At 40.7% G+C, this 21410-nt stretch overlaps 1 protein-coding gene across 2 annotated transcripts in view; it reads right to left on the reverse strand.

The window, feature by feature from the left end:
- RAB6A (RAB6A, member RAS oncogene family) overlaps positions 1-12007 on the reverse strand; it is a 45045-nt gene extending 33038 nt beyond the window's left edge. The window contains exon 1 of one of the 2 annotated variants that reach the window (XM_036426301.2): positions 11441-12007. In XM_036426301.2, coding sequence (XP_036282194.1) covers positions 11441-11510 — 70 coding nt within the window. In that variant the 5' untranslated portion in view covers positions 11511-12007. The remainder of the gene's footprint in view (positions 1-11440) is intronic. The other variant, XM_036426300.2, reaches the window with a different exon arrangement.
- Between the last annotated feature and the right edge of the window lie 9403 nt (positions 12008-21410).

The raw sequence follows: 21410 nt of genomic DNA on the forward strand, positions 1-21410 counted from the left end.
GTAGACCAAAGACCATAATTCAGTTTTCCTAACTCCTGCTCCAGGACTTTTCCCATATCACATTAACAATAATAATTTCACAGGCCAAAGGAAAGATATATTCCATATTAAATAACAATAAACAAAAGTTTACAATAAGTAGTAACTTCAGTAGTCATCTATTTTTTTCCTCTTTATTTAATGTATGATGATACTCTGTCACCTTCCTAAAGAAGAAAGACTATTATTCCAGATTCCTAATGACTGTACAGTCATTATTTTATGGTCACCTTTATGAAAGGCATTATGATAGACATCAAGGACAGAGATCCAAAAGATCTGAGTGGATTTTGTGCAGGCTTAAATACTACACATCAAATATCTTTAGTCCAGAGGTAGCCTAAAATCTGTCTAAATTTCTATTATAGTCAACTTCATTCACCTGGATTATATAGATAATTGTAGGTTCCTACGCATAAATTTCTGAAGGGATAGCCTTCAGTTTTAAGAGAATGGTTAAGGACAGATAAAGGATTAACTAGCCACATTAGGCTACTGAAATGAAAATGAAATAAAATTTAGAAATCAGTTCCTCAGTCACCCTAGTCATCACCATTTTAAACAGCATAAATATAGGATAGATCCACCACTACAAAAGTCCAGTTCGATAGCAATGATCTAGAGATCCTGAAATATTAAATCTCAAAAACACATCAAAGAAAACATTCCGAAATAAAGGCTTCTTTGGGTAACTATATTCATAATTGTCAACAATATACCAATAGGTCCTCATCTTTTAGCAGTCATACCAAAATATTTGCAATGACAATGAATATGGGATTGTTTCAACCCACTTTAGTGTGTGGGAGGGTGGGGAGTATGTGTGTTATAGATAAAACCCATCCTAAGTTGATAATCATTGAAACTGAGTAACAGTTTATGGGAGTTGATTATACTATTCTCTGTATTTCCTGATATGTTAAAATTTCCCATAATAAGTTAAAATATTTTAAGAACCCAGAAACATATTTTGTTCAATCACAAAGTCACTTTTCAATTATGTCATTTATACTCATTGTCTATTTCTGAATCTTTCTTGACTCTCCAAAACTCTACTGAAACCATTTAAAAATTATTGATTAGTTCTCGCTCTAGCCAGTATGGCGTCAGTTGGTTGGAGTATCGTCTCATACACCAAAGGTTGGTGGATTTGATTCCTGGCCAAAGCACAAACCCAGTTTTCAGGTTCGATCCAGCCAGGGTATGTGTAGGAGACAACTGATAGATTTTTATCACATTGATGTCTTTCTCTTTCTCTCATTCTATCTTTCCCTTCCTCTCTCTAAAATCAATTGAATAAATAAAAATTATTAGTTTTTGATAAATCCAATGACCTTTACTGAGTCATTATTTTCCTAAACTTGAAGTAGGCAGACCAGATACTTAGTATAGCAAACCTCTCTCCTTCCTAGGTTTTTAGTTTTATTTTATTCTACTTTTCCTTTAAATTGTTTCTTTCACATGTATTTGTTATTGTGAGCAACATCAAGGCCTTTCTGAAATTAAGTAGGGTAAAAATCATAAACGATTTACTTATTAAAAAATATTTAGTGAGCTCTAAGCACTGTGAAATGTGCTTAAAATACAGCAATGAATAAGAAATTCATGAACATTACATTTATGGAACTTACAGACCAAATGGAAAACAGAAATTTTAATAGACAAATAATTACAACTATATTAAAGGCTGCTAAAAGAATACACAGTACTGAGAGCATAAAGAATTCTGGGAATCTAAACCACTCTGAGGAAGTCAGCAAAGGCTTCTTTGAAGAAGTACATAACTTCAAGCTGAAACCTAAAGGATGAGCTGGAGAGATCGCCTTTTGACTAAGATCAAGTGTAAGATAAACTGGAGTTAACCAGGCAAAGGGAGTATGTAACAAGGTGGAGATTAGTGAAGAGCTACAAAAATGGAGGGAGGGGGTGTTTGAAAGGCCAGTATGGCTGAAAAAGAGATATATGGTAAGAGATGTGTTCAAGGTAAGAATGGGAAGATGGAAAGGAGCCATATAATGTAGTATGGTCCATGTAGAACCTTTGGAAAGATTTCAGACTTATTCCAAGAATGATTTTTAAAAATTAAAAAGGTAGGGTTGTTTTTAGTTCAAAAAATTTTAACTGCATATATCATAAAATTTAGCATTTCAATATTTTTTAAAAAAATATATTTTTATTGATTTTAGAGAAGGAAGAAGGACATATATAGAAACATCAATGATGAAGAGAGAATCATTGATCGGCTGCCTCCTACACACTCCCCAGTGGGGATTGAGCCTGTAAACCAGGCATATGGCCCTGGCCGGAATCGAACCTGGGACCCTTCAGTCCGCAGGCCGACGCTCCATCCACTGAGCCAAACCGGCTAGGGTTCAACAATTTTTAAGTATGCAATTCAGTGGCATTAAGTACATTCACACTGTGTTGTTTTTTTGTTATTAATCCTCACCTGAGGATATTTTTTCCATTGATTTTTAGAGAATGGAAGGGAAGAGGAGAGAGAAACATTGATGCAAGAGTCTGCAACTGAGGTACTCGCCCTTGACTGGAATCAAACCCAAGACCCTTCAGGCTGAGGGCCAACACCCTAACCACTGAACAACCCAGCTGGGGCCACAATGTTTTTGTTTTAAGAAAGTTACTCTGATTTATATTTTTATAAAGTCCATTCTAATATCAATGTAGAGAAAGGATTAAACGGGAGGTTCAAGAATAGAGGCTGGAAGGTATAGAGAAAGCAATGTAAAAGACTTACCGTATATCTACTTTATTGCTCCTTGCTAGACTATGAGCAAGAATAGAGATTATATCTGAAGTTTTAACAGCTATTTCCCCTGAAATGGATATATGACCTATAAAATTCTATGATTCTTAGTGTGTAAGCTTTAAAAATCAAAGACATGTGTTTTTTATAGCATGTAACACCTTGATGAAGTCTGTATGGGGTGTTTGGGCAAGGTTTTATGCAATCTCACAATAGCAGGACAAGATAACCAGGTAGCTCAGTTGGTTAGAGTGTTGTCCCAATATGTCAAGATTTCAGGTTCCATCCCCAGACAGGGCACATACAAGAATCAACCAATGAGTACACAAGTAAGTGGAACAACAAATCAATGTCTCTGTCTCTGTGTCTCTCCTCCCACATCCCCCAAGAATCAACCAGTGAGTGCACAAATAAGTGGAACAACAAATCAATGTCTCTCTCTCTCTCCCTCTCCCTCTCTCTCTCTTGTTCTCACTTTGTTCCCTTTCTCTCTCAAATCAATAAATAAAAACTAAAAAAATAAAGAACACTTTGAAATTAAGATAGCAGAAATTGCCAGGCCAGTGTGACTCAGTCGTTGAACATTAACCCATGCACCAAGAGGTCCCTGGTTTGATTCCTAGTCGGGGTACATGTCTGGGTTACAGGCTCAATCCCCAGTAGGGCTTGAATGAGGCAGCCGATCGTGTCTCTATCCCAAAGATGTTTCTCTCTCTCTCTATCCCTCTCCCTTCCTCTTTCTCTAAGTCAATAAAAACATATTTTTAAAAAATGATAGCAGAAATACAACTCGATAGAATGAAAAAGTTAAGAAAATCTTTTGAGAATATAAGTCAACCTATAAACCACAATTCCATTCCTGGTCAGGGCATATGCTCAGGTTGTGAGATAGGTCCCCGGTGACAGTCGTACAGGAGGCAGCAATAATTCTCCTTCATCATTGACGTTTCTGTCTCTCTCTCCCTCTCCTTTCTTCTCTGAAATTAATAATAAAAATGTGTATTTTAAAAAGAGACATATCATTATGAAAGATCAAAAGACCAAGAGTCATAATAGCAACACTAGAATCTTCAAGGCAACATATTAATTCTAAACTCCACCAAACTACCTGTGTTAAGGCTTGTACAGATACATTTTCAGATACACAAGATCTCACAAACTTTCTCTCATCTTCCCTTAACTACCTACTGCAGGATATAGTCAATGTAATGAGGGAGTAAACAAAGAAGACAAAAATGTAATTTGAGAAACAAGGAATCAACCCAACACATCCAATAAAAAAAGAGAAGGAAATCTACCAATCATAGAGGGTAACTAGTATAAATTAGAAAAGGTCAGAAAGTTCTGGGAGAGATGTCCGGAAGAGATAAAACTGAGGGAAAATCTGATGCATTTGGAAAGGTGATTTACCCTGTTGGTAAAGAGTTTGGGAATAAATGAATGATGTGCATATAAATTAAACGAAGGAAAAAAGCAAGTTAAATAGTGATACAATACAAAAGACATGCAAGAGAGTACAAGTAATCTGTATACTACATGACTCAGCTGTGAATATCATTTACCTATTAATAATGTAAAGATTAAATACCAAACTAACAAAATGAATGATATCTATAGTTAGAGGACGGGGAAAACACCACCACCAAATTAGTATCACCATATCAGAAATAAAAAAAAGTTAGAATGATTAAATAAACTGTCCAAGATCACACTGTAAACATTGAGGTAGGATTAGAAGCAGAGCCTGATTATCTCTGGAACTGTCTTTCTCACTACATATTGCCTTCCCCAAAAGAAAAGCTTTAACTATAAAGCATGGAGATAGATTTGATAATAAAAACTACAAAATGTGGCCGAGACCGGTTTGGCTCAATGGATAGAGCGTCAGCTTGGGGACTGAAGGGTCCCAGGTTCGATTCCGGTCAAGGGCATGTACCTTGGTTGCGGGCATATCCCCAGTAGGAGGTGTGCAAGAGGCAGCTGATCGATGACTCTCTCTCATCGATGTTTCTGACTCTCTATCTCTCTCCCTTCCTCTCTGTACAAAATCAATAAAATATATTTAAAAACAACAACAACAACAACAACAACAACAAAAACCCAAGCATTTTTTAAAAAAGGAAAAAAAAAACCAATAAACAAAAAACTAAAAACTGTGGACCAGCTGGTGTGGCTCAGTGGTTGAGCATTGACCTATGAACTAGGAGGTTGCAGTTCGATTCCGTCAGGGCACATGTCCAGGTTATAGGTTCGATTCCCAGTGTGGGGCATGAAGAAGGCAGCCGATCATATTTTTTTCTCATTATTGCTGTTTCTCTCTCTCTTCCTCTCTAAAAATAAAAATATATTACAAACTGCCGAAACCAGTTTGGCTCAGTGGATCCATCGGCCTGCGGAATGAAAAGTCCCAGGTTCAATTCCGGACAAAGGTATGTACCTTGGTTGCTGTACATCTCCAGTGGTGGGTGTACATGAGGTAGCTGATCCATGACTCTCTCATCGATGTTTCTAACTCTCTATCCCTCTCCCTTCCTATCTGTAAAAAATCAATAAAATATATTAAATATAAAAAAATACATACATATATACAATATGTATACATAAAAAAATACATACATATATACAATACAAACAAACTACAAAATGTGTTTTCCTGGTGATATCTAACAGGACAAAGTAACTTAGAGTGATCCAATTTAACTGTCCCACTGAAGAACAGCCTAAGGAGACCTAACAACTAAATCAAATGTAGTATCCTGGATTGGATCCTGAAATAGAAGGACATTAGATAAACTAAAAACATCTAAATAAAATATATAATTGGGTTAATGATGATATATCAATATTAGTTCATTCATTATAAAAAATGGACATGGGAGGTATTAATTATGGAAGAAACTGGGTGTAGAGTATATGGAAACTCTATTATTTTTGCACTTTTTCTGTAAATCTAAAAATATTCTAAAGCAAAGATTTTATTTAAAAACAAAAACACAGAATGGGAAAAATTAGTACATTTCTATGTACTAATATGAAAAGCCCTTTAGAGTAAATTGTTACTAGTAAGTGGAAAAAGCAAGGTACAGAATCAAGTCTGATAAATCTTATATAAGGGAGAACAGGACATCAGCCTGCAGACTGAAAGGTACCAGGTTCGATTCCGGTCAAGGGCATATACCTTGGTTGCGGGCACATCCCCATTAGGGGGTGTGCAAGAGGCAGCTGATCAATGTTTCTAACTCTCTATCCCTCTCTCTTCCTCTATGTAAAAAATCAATAAGATATATTTTAAAAAAAGAAATTATATTAATATTTGCTTGTGTCTACATAAAGAAATCCCAAATTTACACAAGAAAACATACACAATTACTAAAGGAAAAAGGGGATGGGTTGAAAAAAATGTGGTTAAATTACTTATTAATAACAAAGTTGGAGAGGAGGAAAAAGTGGTCCAGATTAAAGCCCTATGAGAAATGGATTAGATGATTTCTCAAAGTCTCCTCCAACTATGGAATGCTTTAATTAAAGAATTTCAACTAAAGATTCTTAAACTATTAGTCATATTTATAATGTGCCTTCACTGAAATACCATGCTCCATCCATTATCATTTCTCTGTACCTTTTAACTCTACTTTTCAAAGTAATTGCACTCATCTCACTATATTACATTAGGAATGATATATTTCTTCCCCAATGAAATTGCTTAAGAGAAGATTTTACCAAACCAATGACAGAATAAGAGGGTTTTTTTAGTGTTGATTTATCCTCATCCAAATATATTTTTTCCCATTGATTTTTTTCTTTTTTAAGAGAGAGGAGAGGAGAGGGGGGAGAAGGGGAGAGAAACATCATGTGTAAGAGAGACATATCGGTCGGTTGCCTTCTACATGTGCCCCAACCAGGGCGGGAATCGAGCCTACAATTAAGGTATGTGCCCTTGACCAGAAATCGAACCCGAGACCTTTAGGTTAGTGGGACGATTCTCTAACCATTAAGTGCACTGGCTATAACAGTTTTTAGTTAACATTGTTAAATTAAAATATTTACTAAGCTCTTCTCATGTGCCAGGCACTCTTTTAAATACACTTATTAAATAACTTAATCTTTACAGTAAGTTTACATGATAGACCATATTATCTTTATTTTTAGATTAAAACACACACACACACACACACACACACAAACTGAGCCCTGGGTGGTTGTTCAAGCGTAGGTCTGAGTATCAAAGGGTCTCGGATTTGATTCCTGGACCCGGCACATACAAGAATCAACAAATGAATGCATGAATAAGTGGAACAACAAACCAGTGTCTCTTTCTCTCAGGTCAATAAATAACAAATTAATCATATTAGTAGAGCTCTTTAGAGGCCTCAATAATTTGGAAGTGCATAACCCATTTTTAAAAAATTTTAAGTTCACTGATCTAGCCAACCTAAATTGTTCAGTATTCCTAGTCTCTCATAGTAAAATAATGTTTTTAAGTCAAAAGAACTAATGTAGCTGAAGCCAGTTTGGCTCAGTGGATAGAGCGTCAGTCTGCGGACTGAAAGGTCCCAGGTTCGATTCCAGTCAGGGGCATGTACGTTGGTTGCGGGCATATCCCTGGTGAGGGATGTGCAGGAGGCGGCTGGTCGATGTTTCTTTCTCATCGACATTTCTGGCTCTCTATCTCTCTCCTTTCCTCTCTGTAAAAAATCAATAAAATATATTTAAAAAAAAAAAAGAACTGATGTAACCCTGGCCTGTATGGCTCAGTTGGTTGGAACGTCACCCCCATACACTGAAAGGTTGCAGACTCGATTCCCAGTCAGGATACATACCTAGGTTGCCCATTCCCAGTCAGGTACTTACAAGAGGCAACCAGTCAATGTTTCCCTCTCATCTCTCTCATCAAAATTTTAAAAGAATTATTTTTTAAAAAGAAATAGAAATGATGTTAAAAAAAATTTTTTTTAAATACCATGAAAAATAAGCAGTACTAGGCTAGGTATGTGCTTTTTCCTGATATCACATTTCCTAATTTGTAACCTACAATATTTGTTTGTAGTAATATCTTCTACAGTAAACCAAAATGACATTCCTAAAAGTACCTCTGCATTTCAAGACAATAGCGACAGGTAGTAAAAAAGGAATTCCTCAAAGAAACTTCAGATTCAAATTATGTATTTCAACATTCCTTTATTAAACCATGTACACTACTTAAATATAAAGAAATCTTAAGAGCCGAAACCGGTTTGGCTCAGTGGATAGAGCATCGGTCTGCGGACTGAAGGGTCCCAGGTTCAATTCCGGTCAAGGGCACGTACCTTGGTTGCGGGCACATCCCCATTAGGGGGTGTGCAAGAGGCAGCTGATCAATGATTCTCTCTCATCGATGTTTCTAACTCTATCCCTCTCTATCCCTTCCTATAAACCATAAGAGTTTATAGGAAGACTACCAAGATTGATGCCATTTATTCAATCTGAGGCTTCATGTACTGAAACAATGTATGGTCATACATAGCATAAGACCTTAAATTTTTTTAAAATATATTTTATTGATTTTACACAGAGAGGAATTGAAAGGGATAGAGAATTAGAAACGTCAATGAGAGAGATACATCGACCAGCTGCCTCTTGCACACCCCCTACTGGGGATGTGCCCGCAACCAAGGTACGTGCCCTTGACCGGAATCGAACCTGAGACCTTTCAGTCCGCAGGCCGACGCTCTATCCACTGAGCCAAACCGGTTTTGGCAGACCTTAAATTTTTTTATAAGATAAAAACAGTCTACTACCTAAGTTCCAATCAGTTCCCTGAACATGTCTTAATGTCATCTGACATACTATTAGGTGCTATACTAATAGCAAATAATTTAGCAATAGCTTTAACAAAATAAAACTAATTTTACTCAACTCAAAAAAAAAATAGTGTGAAAACCTGGCCAGTCTTTCCTTTTCTTTCTTTTTTTTTTTTTCAGTGAAATGGTGAGAACAATAAATTATTGGGTTCTCTGCCCCAGCTAAGCATCTGCAATATCCCTGAATAATGGATATATAAAATAATGTAAATATAAAATGTTATTGTTAAACCATTAATTGTAAAAGAAAAAAATGTAGGTCTCTCCACAGCAAAGATTAATATAGGGTATAGCTTTGGTTACTTTTAGATTCAACCATTCATTCACCAAATGAGCTTGGCACTGGGAATACAATGAATAACAACAAAAAAAGTTTTTAATCGTCATGGGTGGGGCTTGCTTGCATTCTGTCTGCTATGGGAAATAAGACAAAAACAAACATAAAAAATAAGAATTATAAATGTGGTAAATGCTATTAAGGAAACAACAAAGCTTTACCACAGATTTAGTCTCTGAAAGCTGAATTGTGGAATTCTAAAACCTAAAGATAAATAATTCATGAAGAGTTACATCAAGATGACATGGATTCTACAGATCTTTGCTAATGTACAAAAAAATTACAAACATTGCCCATAAAAACAAAGATCAATCTGTCATTGTCAAAGCTATTGGATGGTATTACTTAGAAATATAGTAACCTCAAAAGATATTAACCTCACAGTTACATAGAGTTAAAAATAAATAGCATACAAACAATCCTAAATAAAAATTCTACAAGGAGATTAAGAAGACAACTAAATGTGTTATCCAGAAATTAATGCTGAAACAAACAAACAAAAAAGACAAAAACTAAGGAAATCTGAATAAACTACGGGCTTTAGTTAATAATGTATTAATATTAGTTTATTAATTGTAACAAATGTACCATACTAATGTAAGATAATAATAGTGAAAACTGGGTGGGGCTAAATGGAAACCCTCTGCATGATCTTTTCAATTTTTCTATAAATCTAAAACTGTCCTGGCCCTGGTTGGTTTGAGCATTATCCAATTCACTAAGGTTGTAGGTTCAATTCCCAGTCAGGGCATATACAAGAATCAACCAAAGAATGCATAAATAAGTAGAACAAATCAATGTCTCTCTGTCTCTATCTGTGTCTGTCACCACCGTGCCCCCTTTCCTCTCCCTCTAAAAATCAATCAATCAATCAATCAATTAAAAAAAAGAAACAAGATTATACTTACTTCAGGAAAAATCATAAGCAAAGAGAAGACTGCATTTTTCCTTGGTAAGTAGGGGAGGGAAAATATGTTGAAAAGGAGAAAAGTAATTTTGCAACTAATACTGACCTAGTTAGTGTTAGTATACATAATTAAAGTTCTGAACTTGTATCAGTTATCTTCTTTCCAACCAAAAGATAAATGTTTTCTATAACCCAACCTTTCTATAGGACAGCTAGCGGGTAACTAACTCAATGTTGGAAGAGTTGGGAGAAACTAATCTCTCAATGAGTGGATTCTAAAGATGACCATGAAGAGTGTAAGAAGAAAACAAAGGATTATAATCTCTAAATTGTCAAGTATCAAGTTTGCATAATACAGCATAAAATTGGAATAACCACAGGAAGTAATTTTAGAGACAACATCACACTATTAGGATCCTGTATCGAATACAAACTACAGCGACAGCCCAAAGCTGACCAGGTAAATGAGAAAACAGTTTCACTTAACAGATACTATGGAATATTAAGCATAAGAGTCACTTAGCTGAAGAGGTATTACATATTAAGCCTAATTTAAAAAGCTAAACGATGAATCAATTCCTACTCCAACACTCTCTAACCCCAAAAGAAATCCTCCAAACAAAGGTGTTCGTCATTCTCAAATCTTCTCTCATAGGAATCGTAAATATATTTTGGAAATACTCAAGAAGACATGGAGTAACTACATTTTCCTCAGCAGCCCCTCAGTAATTGCACCACCCTCAGGAGAATCAGACACTGCTTCATACAGAAACGAGAAAAAGGAGAGGTGAGATGTGAAAAATTCCAAGCAAAACGATCATGACATAGCATCTGGCAGAAATCGGGGAAAGCATCAGAGCACTGTCAAAAGAAATGTCAGGAATGAAAGTCAAGAGAAGAAAGGGAGGTTTTCCCACCAGCCATAGCCTAACCCAAGGGGCAAAAATCGCCGCGGCTGCCGCCACTCCCCCCACCCCCCGCCCCAAGTCGCTTCCAATTCAGATACACATCCTCTATAACCCGGACGGATGCCCCACCCAGGTGAAAGGAAACTATCCAAGAATTTTACACGACCCCCCACTTCCCTGAGACCCGTACTTCTCAGGGCCCGGCCTCTGGGGAAAACAACGCCCAGATCCCACCCGCCCGGCCCAAGGTGGAAGAGGGCTGGCTGGCTCCCGGTTCCCAGAGCTGAAGAGCTGGGACAAGAGCAAGGAACAAGGGTGGGGCTCAAAGAAGGGGGCTGGGTGGGTGAGACACCGGAGGAAGAAAGGGAAGGACGAGAGGCTGGGGCTGGGCGGAGTGGGGAGGAGACTGGGGGGGGGGGAGGCCGGGCTGCGGGGAGAGGAGACGCCGGCATCGCGGACGGAAGGGTCAAAAGCCGGCTGACTGGATCGAAGCGAAAAGAAACCGTGGCTCCGAGGGGTCGGTGAACCCGGGGAAGGGCTGGGGGTGGAACCCAGCGCGAAGGCGAGGCCGGCGGGGAGCCACCGAAGGGCCGCACTGGGGGCGGCTGCGGCCGGCGGCCAGGAGTGGGGGCGCCGCGCACTCACCGCTCTGCTCCCCCAGGAACACCAGCTTGAATTTCCTCAGCGGATTCCCGAAGTCTCCGCCCGTGGACATGATGGAGCCGGAGGAGCGGCTGCCGCCTCAGCCCAGAGACCCTCCCGGACCGACGCTGCTCCCACCGGCTGACGAGAAGGGCGGATGCCCGCGCTCTCTCGGCCCCTGCAGGGCCGGGCGGCGGAGCAAAGGCTGGGGCTGGACTCTTCACCGAGAGGCAACCGTCGCCGCCGCCTCCCCGCGAAGTCGCCTACCACCGAGCGCGGCCCGCGGCTGGGATAGGGAAGGAGGGCGGTATCTCGGGGCTGGCGCCGCGTCGTCCTCAGCGCCCGGCGCGGAGACTCGGGTGGGAGGCGGAGGGTGGCGGAGCCGGAGCCGGAGCCGCAGCCGTCTGGGACCTCTGACACGCAGCGCCTCGGTTCCCACAGCAGCCGCCGCAGCCCAGCCTGCTGAGTGCGCGTGCCTCTGGCGGCGCAGGGCGAGCCCGGGCACGAGCCTGCGCCCCGCCGGCCTTGGCGTGCGTACGTGCGTGCGTGTGCGTGCGTGCGCGCCACTGCCAGCGTCTTCCTGGGTCAGCCTGCTCTCCCGGCTCCTCCCGCGAAGCTTAGACCAGCGCTTGTTTGGTTTCGACTCAAGTCTGGAGGAGGCGGGACGGAGCCCGGAGGAAGTGAGGCGGGTGGAATGAGCGGAGGAAAGGGATACGTCACATCGTGATGAACCAATCGGAAGAGACCAAAGGCGGGACGGGCGTGAGGTGGCGGCGAGAACGCGCGCGGCCCTTGCTGGGTAGAAAGCGTCGCATCGCGGCGGCCATGCGAAGTGTGGCGCCTCGAAGCCAGAAGGCGGGGACGTGAAGGGGGGCGGGGTGGGAGCGGAATGGAGGTGGAATGGAGCCCTGCCATGTACTGGTGTGGTCATGCAATCAAGATGTGTGCCAAGTTCCTCTGTCCCGAGCCTTCAGCCCTGCCTCACAGTCCTCAGTTCCGCCCTTCACCTTGCACCGATCCCCCTCTTCCCTTGAAAATCATCACACGAATACTTATTAGGTACATTCTAAGATGATGCTCCCAGGAATTTCATAACTACTAGAAGAAGGGGCCCCCAGTTTTGCAGATGAGGAAAGTAAAACTGAGGAAGGAAATTACCTAACGAAATCCACAAAAATAAGGTGGAACCTAGGTATTGGCTTTTTTTCTCTCTCTCCTCATTGAGTCTTCGCAACCTCCTTTTTGATAAGCCCGTCACTTCCCTGGGATGACCTAGCTTGGTCATCTGTTATGCGTCTTCCTCAGATGTTCACAGCTCTAGGTGACTACCACATTCTACTGTGCCATCATGGAAAACAAACCCCTCATTGCACAGACAGTGAAATTGAGGCCCATGGGGGGGAGGGGGAGCGAAACACAAAAAAACTTTGCGGAAAGGTCACACAATAATTTGAGGTAGAGCCTGATTGAGCCAAATGTGAGGAAGGGGATGGTTTAAAGATCATCCATTCCGCCTAAAGCAGGGCTTCTGAACCTGCAGAGGATGGGCCTCCCTTAAATCAGACATCTGAAGCAGGAGCATTTTTCTTCGGAGAGGATCCACAGTGTGCAGATTTTCAAACCAGTTCGTGACCCAAATATGAAGGTTAATGTCACAACTAAGAGGAACCCAAGGAAAAATGACATTTAAGTGTAATATGAATATAACTAATATGACAACTAAGCTGAAAAGGATCCTCTAATAAAAAAAATAACATAAAAATTAAGGAAATCTGAATAAAGGGGGGCTTTAATTGATAACAATGATCAATATTGATTCATTAGTGGTGGCAAATATTAATGTAAGATGAAACAGCAGGGGAGAGGTATATGGAAACTTTCTGTAGTATCTGCTCAACTTTTCTGCAAATCTAAAACTTTTTAAAAAGCAAAGTCTATAAATAAGAGGTTAATAAACAAAAGATTAAGAATCAGAGAATTAGAGAAACTTGTATCCACATCTCACCATACTTCAGTCACGCCTCACCATTCTACGAGACAGCGTCCAAAAAAAATAATCTCTATCCTTGACGAGGACAATTAAAAACTAGTATGATTTTTTATGATTTGCTTTAAAAAGTAGCTTGTCAGGTTTGAGAAGGTTTTCCCAACCAGTAACTCAGAACTCTGGCACACACAAAGAACAGCCAATACCAAGAGACTATTTAAAAAGAAAAGCTCTTGCTAATAAGAGTAGCTAATTTTCTTTCTTTCTGATAGTTATCAGGTTTTCTTTGTTTCCTGAAATTGCCTTTAAAGTAACACCTGAGAATTGAGATTATAATCATTTTGGACTTCCTCAAAACTTTATGAATCAATTCCTCCATGCTGCTTTGGCCTCTGTAGCCTAGACAGGTGATGCTCTTCCTATGATTTGGAAGAGAATTATTTAAAACCTTAGATGTTTTAAGGTATTTTGCATTGACATATAAGGCCTCATTCCCTTCTGAAGTTATATTCATATTTACTGTCTAACGTATGTAAATCATATATTTTGCCTTCAGAGTAAAACATGGTCTAAAAGTTACATAGTAAGTGCTATGGAGTGCATCAAATTGGGAGATTACTTGTGAGAAGGAAGAATTAAAGAGGCCTTTTTCAAGGGTGCTTTCACCAACACTTTCACTTCCATAGTTTTCTACACACTGTTCTCTTTTCCCCTTCCTTCTACTCCCCAATTTCTACCCATCCTTCAGGTATCATCTTTAAAAATTCTTCATAACTTCTTCTGTCTTCTCTCATCCCCAGCAAGTGTAAATATCCCTAACTGTCCTCCCATTGTACCCTATTCTTCCCCTTCATTTAATTATTATTCACTAGTGACTTGATGCACAAATAGGATTCGTGCAAGAATAGACTGTCATTTTCCAAGCTGCTGGCATCCCCTTCGCTTTGGCCTTTCTGCCTTCCCACAGGCCCAGAGAGGCTGTGGTGGTGCAAAATGCCTGCATCCCACCCCATCCCCATCTGCTGGGAGCCTGTGTATGCAAATTAACTACCTATCTTTGTTGGGATATTTTGCATACTCACTCCTGATTAGCTGGTGGGTGTCATGAAGGTATGGTCAATTAGCATGTTACTCTTTTATTAGGTAGATTGTCATTCTTCCCCACGTGACTGTAAGCTCATGAGCTCAGAGCTCAGGTCCTATATCTCCAACATTTCAGAATACTTGCAACATAGTAGGAATGAACAGATCCTTGCTGAATAAATTAAATAAATTAGAATATTTTTAGCTTTCTATAAAGATTTGAATGGAATTCTGGCATTGGAGATAGAAGGGCAAGAACATTTTGGAGAAAGAGAACATCACTTTAATGAGAGAGAACAGTTATTTTAAACTTTTATTGAATTTATTGGTGTGACATTGGGTAATAAAATTACATACATTTCAGATGTACTGTAATATATCATCTGTATATTGTATTGTGTGTTCACCACCCCAAGTGAGCGAGGACAGCTTTTGGCAGCTCCAAATTGAAAGTACATAGAGCACTTTTCTTTTATCAATTTAAAACAAATTGTTAAGTTGAAGTCCATGAATGTGTCCAGGAAACTACCAGATAGAAATCCTATATAATAAGAGCCTAATATGCAAATAGATGGAACAGCAGAACCAACTTGTGAAACAACTGGTCACTATGACATGCACTGACCACCATGGGACAGATGCTCAACACAGGAGCTGCCCCCAGGCCAGCCAAGGCAGGTGCCAGCAGGTCCCCTGATCACCCGCCAATCGCCCCACAGCAGGAGGCAATCGGCAGCAGGGGGTGGGGCTGGCAAGTGGATGGCAAAAGGGCAGCAAGGTGGGTGCTGGTGGGCACCCCTGATGCCCCACTGGTCGCCCCACAGATTGGCCCTGATTACCAGCCAGGCCTAGGGACCCTACTCATGCACAAATTTCATGCACCCAACCTCTAGTTGTAATATAATTACAGCTCTTCTTTCCGCCCTGAGAGATACAAAGCTTCATTAAAAACAAAAACAAAACAAAAAAACTTTTTTTTTTTATTGATTTCAGAGAGGGAGAGAGAGGAGAGAGAGAGAGAGAAACATCAATGATGAGAGAGAATCATTGATCAGCGGTGTCCTGTAGCACACCCCACAGAATTGAACCCACAACCCAGGCATATGCCCTAACTGGGAATTGAACCGTTACCTCCATAGGTCAATGCTAAACCACTGAGCACCAGCCAGGCGACAGAAAGCTTCTTGAAAGAGGACTGAGATTTTATCTTATTGCTTGTGTCAGACACTATTGGTTGTCTGTCCAAGAACAACAACACCACACATACACACACACACACACACACACACACACACACACTTCCACAATATATATTAAAAAAAGACAGATATTTTCCCAGGTTCCCTTTAATTAAGACATAGGCACCTAACTTTATCTGAACTAGTGCCAGATGAAAGAAATATCCAGGAGACTTCTAAGATAAATTTTCTTCCCCGATGAAAAAAGATAGATGAGGAAAAACTCCATTTTTCTGCCATTGGATATGTTTATATAAGGATACTGGAGGCCTGGTGAATGAAAATTCATGCACTGGAGAGTGTCCCTTAGCCTGGCCTGCCCCCTCTCACAGTTTGGGAGCCCTCAGGGGTGGGAGGCGACATGGCGATCAGGGGAAGGTGACGACCTATCACACTTCTGCTGCTGCCACTGCTGGTAGCACAAGCTTCTGTTGGACCTGGTTACCTAAGCCTCAGGTGGCCTGGTCGGCTAAGCAGCCACTATTCAAGGCTTGCCTGCACCTCAGGCTGACTCTGGTGGCTGGGAAGCTGCCATCCAAGGGTTGCCTGTGCCTCAGGCCAGCCCTGGGCAGCTGGGCAGCCAACATCTGAGGCTTGCCTGTGCCTTGGGCCAACCCTGGGCGGCTGGGGGGGCTAAAGGTACTGGGGGACTCTAGAGGCAGGCATGCAGAGAGGCTGAGCCCACGGGCCCAGGCTTGCCATGAGCCTGCTGCCCCTGCAGGACTGAGAGTACTGGGTGCCACCATCTTGTGTCTATGGGCACCGCTATCTTTGAGGGTGGGGTGCTCGATTAGCATATTCCCTCCTTATTGGCTGTGGGCAGCACCATCTTTGTGATGGCGTGAGGGTCAATTAGCATATTCCCTCTTTATTAGATAGGATAACTAGAGCTCAGACATCTTGTGAATATTAATATGTAATCCTGAAGAAAAAAGCCAACCCATTGATGATGGCTAAGTAGAAAGCTAAAAGACAGCACTGAGCCACTATGCCATCCCTAGAATTAGCCTGACTCTGGATTTCTTTTTTAGCAAAATAGAAATGTCTTGAGAATCCAAGATGGCTGCACAGGTAAACACGTAGCAGCAGCCGCACACAACAATTTCAATAAAATACAACTAAAATATAAAATGGACATTACCCAGAACTACAGGAAAGTCGACTGACTGGAAATTCTACAATGAGAAGCAAGGAGAAAACCAGAAGGATGAGGGAAGGGGCTGTAAAAGCCTAAGGTATGGAGCCGGAGAGGAGGGCGGCTGAATGCCTGCCTGGTGTTCCCTAGCAGGAAGGAGATAAAAGCTCTGACTGTGCTGGGCCCCAGTTCCGACTGCTCTGAACCCCAGTTCTAGGCCAGACCCCAGGGACCCAGGCTCACACAGAGGGAGCTGGGCTGTAAGGCGGAACCCCGGGGGAGCAGCGAAAGGAGGTCTCAGAGGCGCACACATTGCGCGCAGAGAAGGGATGGTTGGCTGTGCCGCAGGATTGCCCTGGCAGGAAGGAGACAGGGGCTCCAGACTGTTCTGAACGCCACCTCCAACTCCACTTCCAACTGAACTGAACCCCAATACTCGGCTCATTGAGGGAGAGCCTAGACTGTTTGGTAGCAGGCGAAAATCTAGGGCACCTTTCTCTCAGAGGTGCTTGCAACGAGTACTGAAGGACCCTGGGAATTACTGAAACTCAGGAACCACATAGGGCAGGGCTGACGGAAGCCAAGGCTGTAGGCTGCACCCTGAAACCCCACCCCATCAGGGAAACTGCGAAAATGCCCAGACAAAATAGATCACAAACGAAAGAAATGGAGGACAAAAAGCAACTGGATATAGAGTTCAAATATACGCTTATAAGGTTTTTCAAGAATTTCCTAGAAAAGGTCGATAAGATCTATGAGGAAATGAAAAGGGATCAACTGGAATTAATAAGGAATCAACAAGAAATGATAAGGGATCAACAAGAAATAAAGAATACATTGTCTGAAATAAAAAATATTATACAGAGTCCTAAAAACAGAATGGAAGATCGCAAGAATCAAGTCAAAGATTTGGAACATAAAGAGCCAGAAGACACTCCTCCACAGAAGCTAGAAGGCAAGAGAATCCAGAAAATTGAAGATAATGTAAGAAACTTCTGGGACAACTTCAAGCAAACCAACATCAGAATTATGGGGGTCCCAGAAGATGAGAGAGAGCAAGATATCGAAAACATACTGAAAGAAATAGTGACAGAAAACTTTCCCCACCTGGTGAAAGAATTAGACTTACAAGTCCAGGAAGCACACAGAACTCCAAACAAAAGGAATCCAAAGAAGACTACACCAAGACACATAATAATTAAAATTCCAAGAGCAGCCGAAGCCGGTTTGGCTCAGTGGTAGAGCGTCGGTCTGCGGACTGAAAGGTCCCAGGTTCGATTCTGGTCAAGGGCATGTACCTTGGTTGCGGGCACATCCCCCATAGGGGGTGTGCAAGAGGCAGCTGGTCAATGTTTCTCTCTCATCGACGTTTCTAGCTCTCTATCTCTCCCTTTCTCTCTGTTAAAAATCAATAAAATATGTTTTTAAAAATTCCAAGAGCAAAAGACAAAGAGAGAATATTAAAAGCAGCAAGAGCAAAGCAGGTAGTTACCTATAAAGGAGCACCTATACGATTGTCAGCTGATATCTCAACAGAAACCAAGGCCAGACAGGAATGGCAAGAAATATTCAAGGTGATGAATAGTAAGAACCTACAGCCAAAGATAATCTATCCAGCAAAGTTATCACTCAGAATCGAAGGTCAGATAAAGAGCTTCACTAATAAAAAAAAGCTAAAGGAGTTCATCAACACCAAACCAGAATTATATCAATTGCTGAAGGGGGTTCTTTCAGAAGAGAAAGTAAATAAAGATAAAAATTATGAACAACAAATACAGAATTATCAACAAGTGAATCTAAAAACCAAGGAAATTTTTTTAAAAAAATCTGATGAACAATATTAACTGTTGAATATAATAGAATCAGAGGTATGGAAGGGGAGTGAACTGAAGATTCTTGGGGAAAAGGGGAGAGGGGGATGTGGGAAGAGACTGAACATAAACTGTGCACCTATGGATGAGGACAATGGGGGGTGGGGAAAGGGCAGAGGGTGTGGTGGGAACCTGGTGGAGGAGAGCAATGGAGGGGGGGGAAGGAACATTTGTAATAATATGAACAATAAAAATTTATTTAAAAAAATAGAAATGTCTTCATATTTAATAATGTCTTCATAATATGTCTTTGTCATTGTTACTTGCAGTGGAAAGCATATGACAGTCTCATCTTTCAATCTCTTAAAACACCTTGCACATGCCTGGCTGGTGTGGCTCAGTTGGTTGGGGAGTCCTATGCACCAGGAGGTTCCCGCGTGCAGGTGGCAGCCGATCCAGTTGTGCTCTCACAATGATGTTCTTTTTCTCTCCCTCTCCCTTCCTTTCTCTTTAAAAGTCAATAAACTATTAAGAATAAAAAAAAATAACACCTCGCACAGTTCCTTGAACATTAGGCACTCAATACTGTGGGTGTATGTGTGTGCATGTGTGTGTATGCACGTGTGTGTGTGTGTGTGAATAATTCAGTAATAGTTATCAAACTGGAATTGCCTTTTTCTTTTTACTACTCCCTTAAAGAAAAGTATTGCTCTTGGAGAGGCAGTAAATCAATAAAAGGAGAAAAACTGTCTGGGTAAAAGTGCTGAAATGATATTGCTCATATTGGAAACAAATAATAGCTTTGGCAAAAATTCAAATTCCATCCACTGTGAAACCCTTCTAACCCACTATTCAGGTTATTATAGTCATTGATTCTAAAAATAATAGTGGGTTAATATACAAAGCATAAAAATGACAAATGCTCAATAATTCAAGGTGACCAATTAAACGAGCACAAGTAAGACAAGGTATGTTTAAGCAACTTTCATTTTTTAAAGGACTAGAAGGAAAAAAAAAAAAAAAAAGGGGGAAGACTCATGGCAAAAGCCATTTTCCAAATACCTTGACCTACAAGGATGTGGCATGGGAGAAGTATAAAGTTTATTTAGTCAAGGAGGAAGAGAAGGAATGGTTCTTCCTGTGATTATAGCCAATTTTTTTTAAATCTTTCCTATAGCCAATTTATAAGCTAAGTCAAAAGATATTTTTGCTAAAGCTTGATCTACAGAATCTATTTTTTGTTCATTTCATTTTGTTCTCTTCATGTGAATCATACTTCTTGTTATGAATAATGTGATTTCTCAGAGCCTTAAATGTGGGGTGTGACTTCCAGGCTTTGAAATTGCAGTGAGGGAAGAGGTTGCTTTTTTTTTTAATACTCATCCAGAATGTGTAATACCTGACACATTGCTGGAGCTCTCCTCTCCTCATACTATATCCCCCACAAATAATAAAGTCTCCTCTAAAAGTACAGAAGAATGAATCCCTCCACCTGCCCCTAAGAGATAATCACTCTCTGAGTAGAAAAGGACAATTGCATCTACTTCTGTTTATGTAAAGAACAGAGCATCTTAGGACAGAAAAGTGAGGCCAATACTGTTTGCACCAAAACGTCAACAGACAGTACAGCCAAAATGTAACTTGTGTAAGAGGCCAAGAGAAAGCATCTTTTTGTGAATATTTCTTCACATTTTTGGATAGCACAAAGAGACTAAAGTTTTATTTTATATAAAAGTCAAAAGACATCAAGCCCTGGCCAGGTAGTTCGGTTTGATAGAGTATTATCCTAATATGCCTAGGTTTCAGGTCGACTTCTAGTCAGGACACATACAAGAAGCAAGCAATGAATGCATAAATAAGTAGAACAATAAATTGATGTTTCTCTCTCTCTCTCTCCCTCCCTTTCTTTAAATGTCAATAAATTAAAAACATTTTTAAAAAGCTATCAAAATCATTACAGCATTTTGTAGCTGAAACTATCCAGTGAGATAAACCACATTATTCAGAAAAACTCAACAACCTTCCAGTTTTAGGATGGTAAATTAAAGATGTTTCTGCCTCCTTCCTTTTCTGAAATTGTTCCAAAACAAGAATAAAAAATAAAAAAGGAAACTCTGTCTTTGATATATGTAACCCAGAACCATAATATTTTAAGTTTGGAGCCAAAGATAGAGCAGTGGTAACTGACTATATAGAGTATAGAAAATGCTTACTGAAGGGCACAGTAAAAAGAAGCAAGCCAATCAGCCAAGCAGAACCCCAGAAAGGCGCAGGAATGTGAAGCACTGGGTACCACAAAAGCGGGGGTAAGGAAAGAGGTCAAAAACAAGGGAATTTTATCAAAGACTATGTAAACAGTAGCTATAAACCTATTCCTCTCTATGGAGGCTCTGGACTCAGATAACCAAGCATAATCAAGTACGAGGGTGAGGTGCTGCCAGAAGATAGGGGGAATAATCATTAAAAAAGAAAAGAGGACTGGAACAACACTGTACACTAACTAGCCCTGACATCTATAGGCTGCTCCATCTAATCACAACAAAATGCATTAACAGCCAGGACCGGTTTGGCTCAATGGATAGAGCGTCGGCTTGGGGACTGAAGGGTCCCGGGTTCGATTCCGGTCAAGGGCATGTGCTTTGGTTGCGGGCATATCCCCAGTGGGGGGTGTGCAAGAGGCAGCTGATCGATGACTCTCTCTCATCGATGTTTCTGACTC

Source organism: Pipistrellus kuhlii, unplaced genomic scaffold (genome assembly GCF_014108245.1).
Source record: "Pipistrellus kuhlii isolate mPipKuh1 unplaced genomic scaffold, mPipKuh1.p scaffold_m20_p_9, whole genome shotgun sequence".
In the NCBI taxonomy this organism is placed as follows: Eukaryota; Metazoa; Chordata; class Mammalia; order Chiroptera; family Vespertilionidae; genus Pipistrellus; species Pipistrellus kuhlii.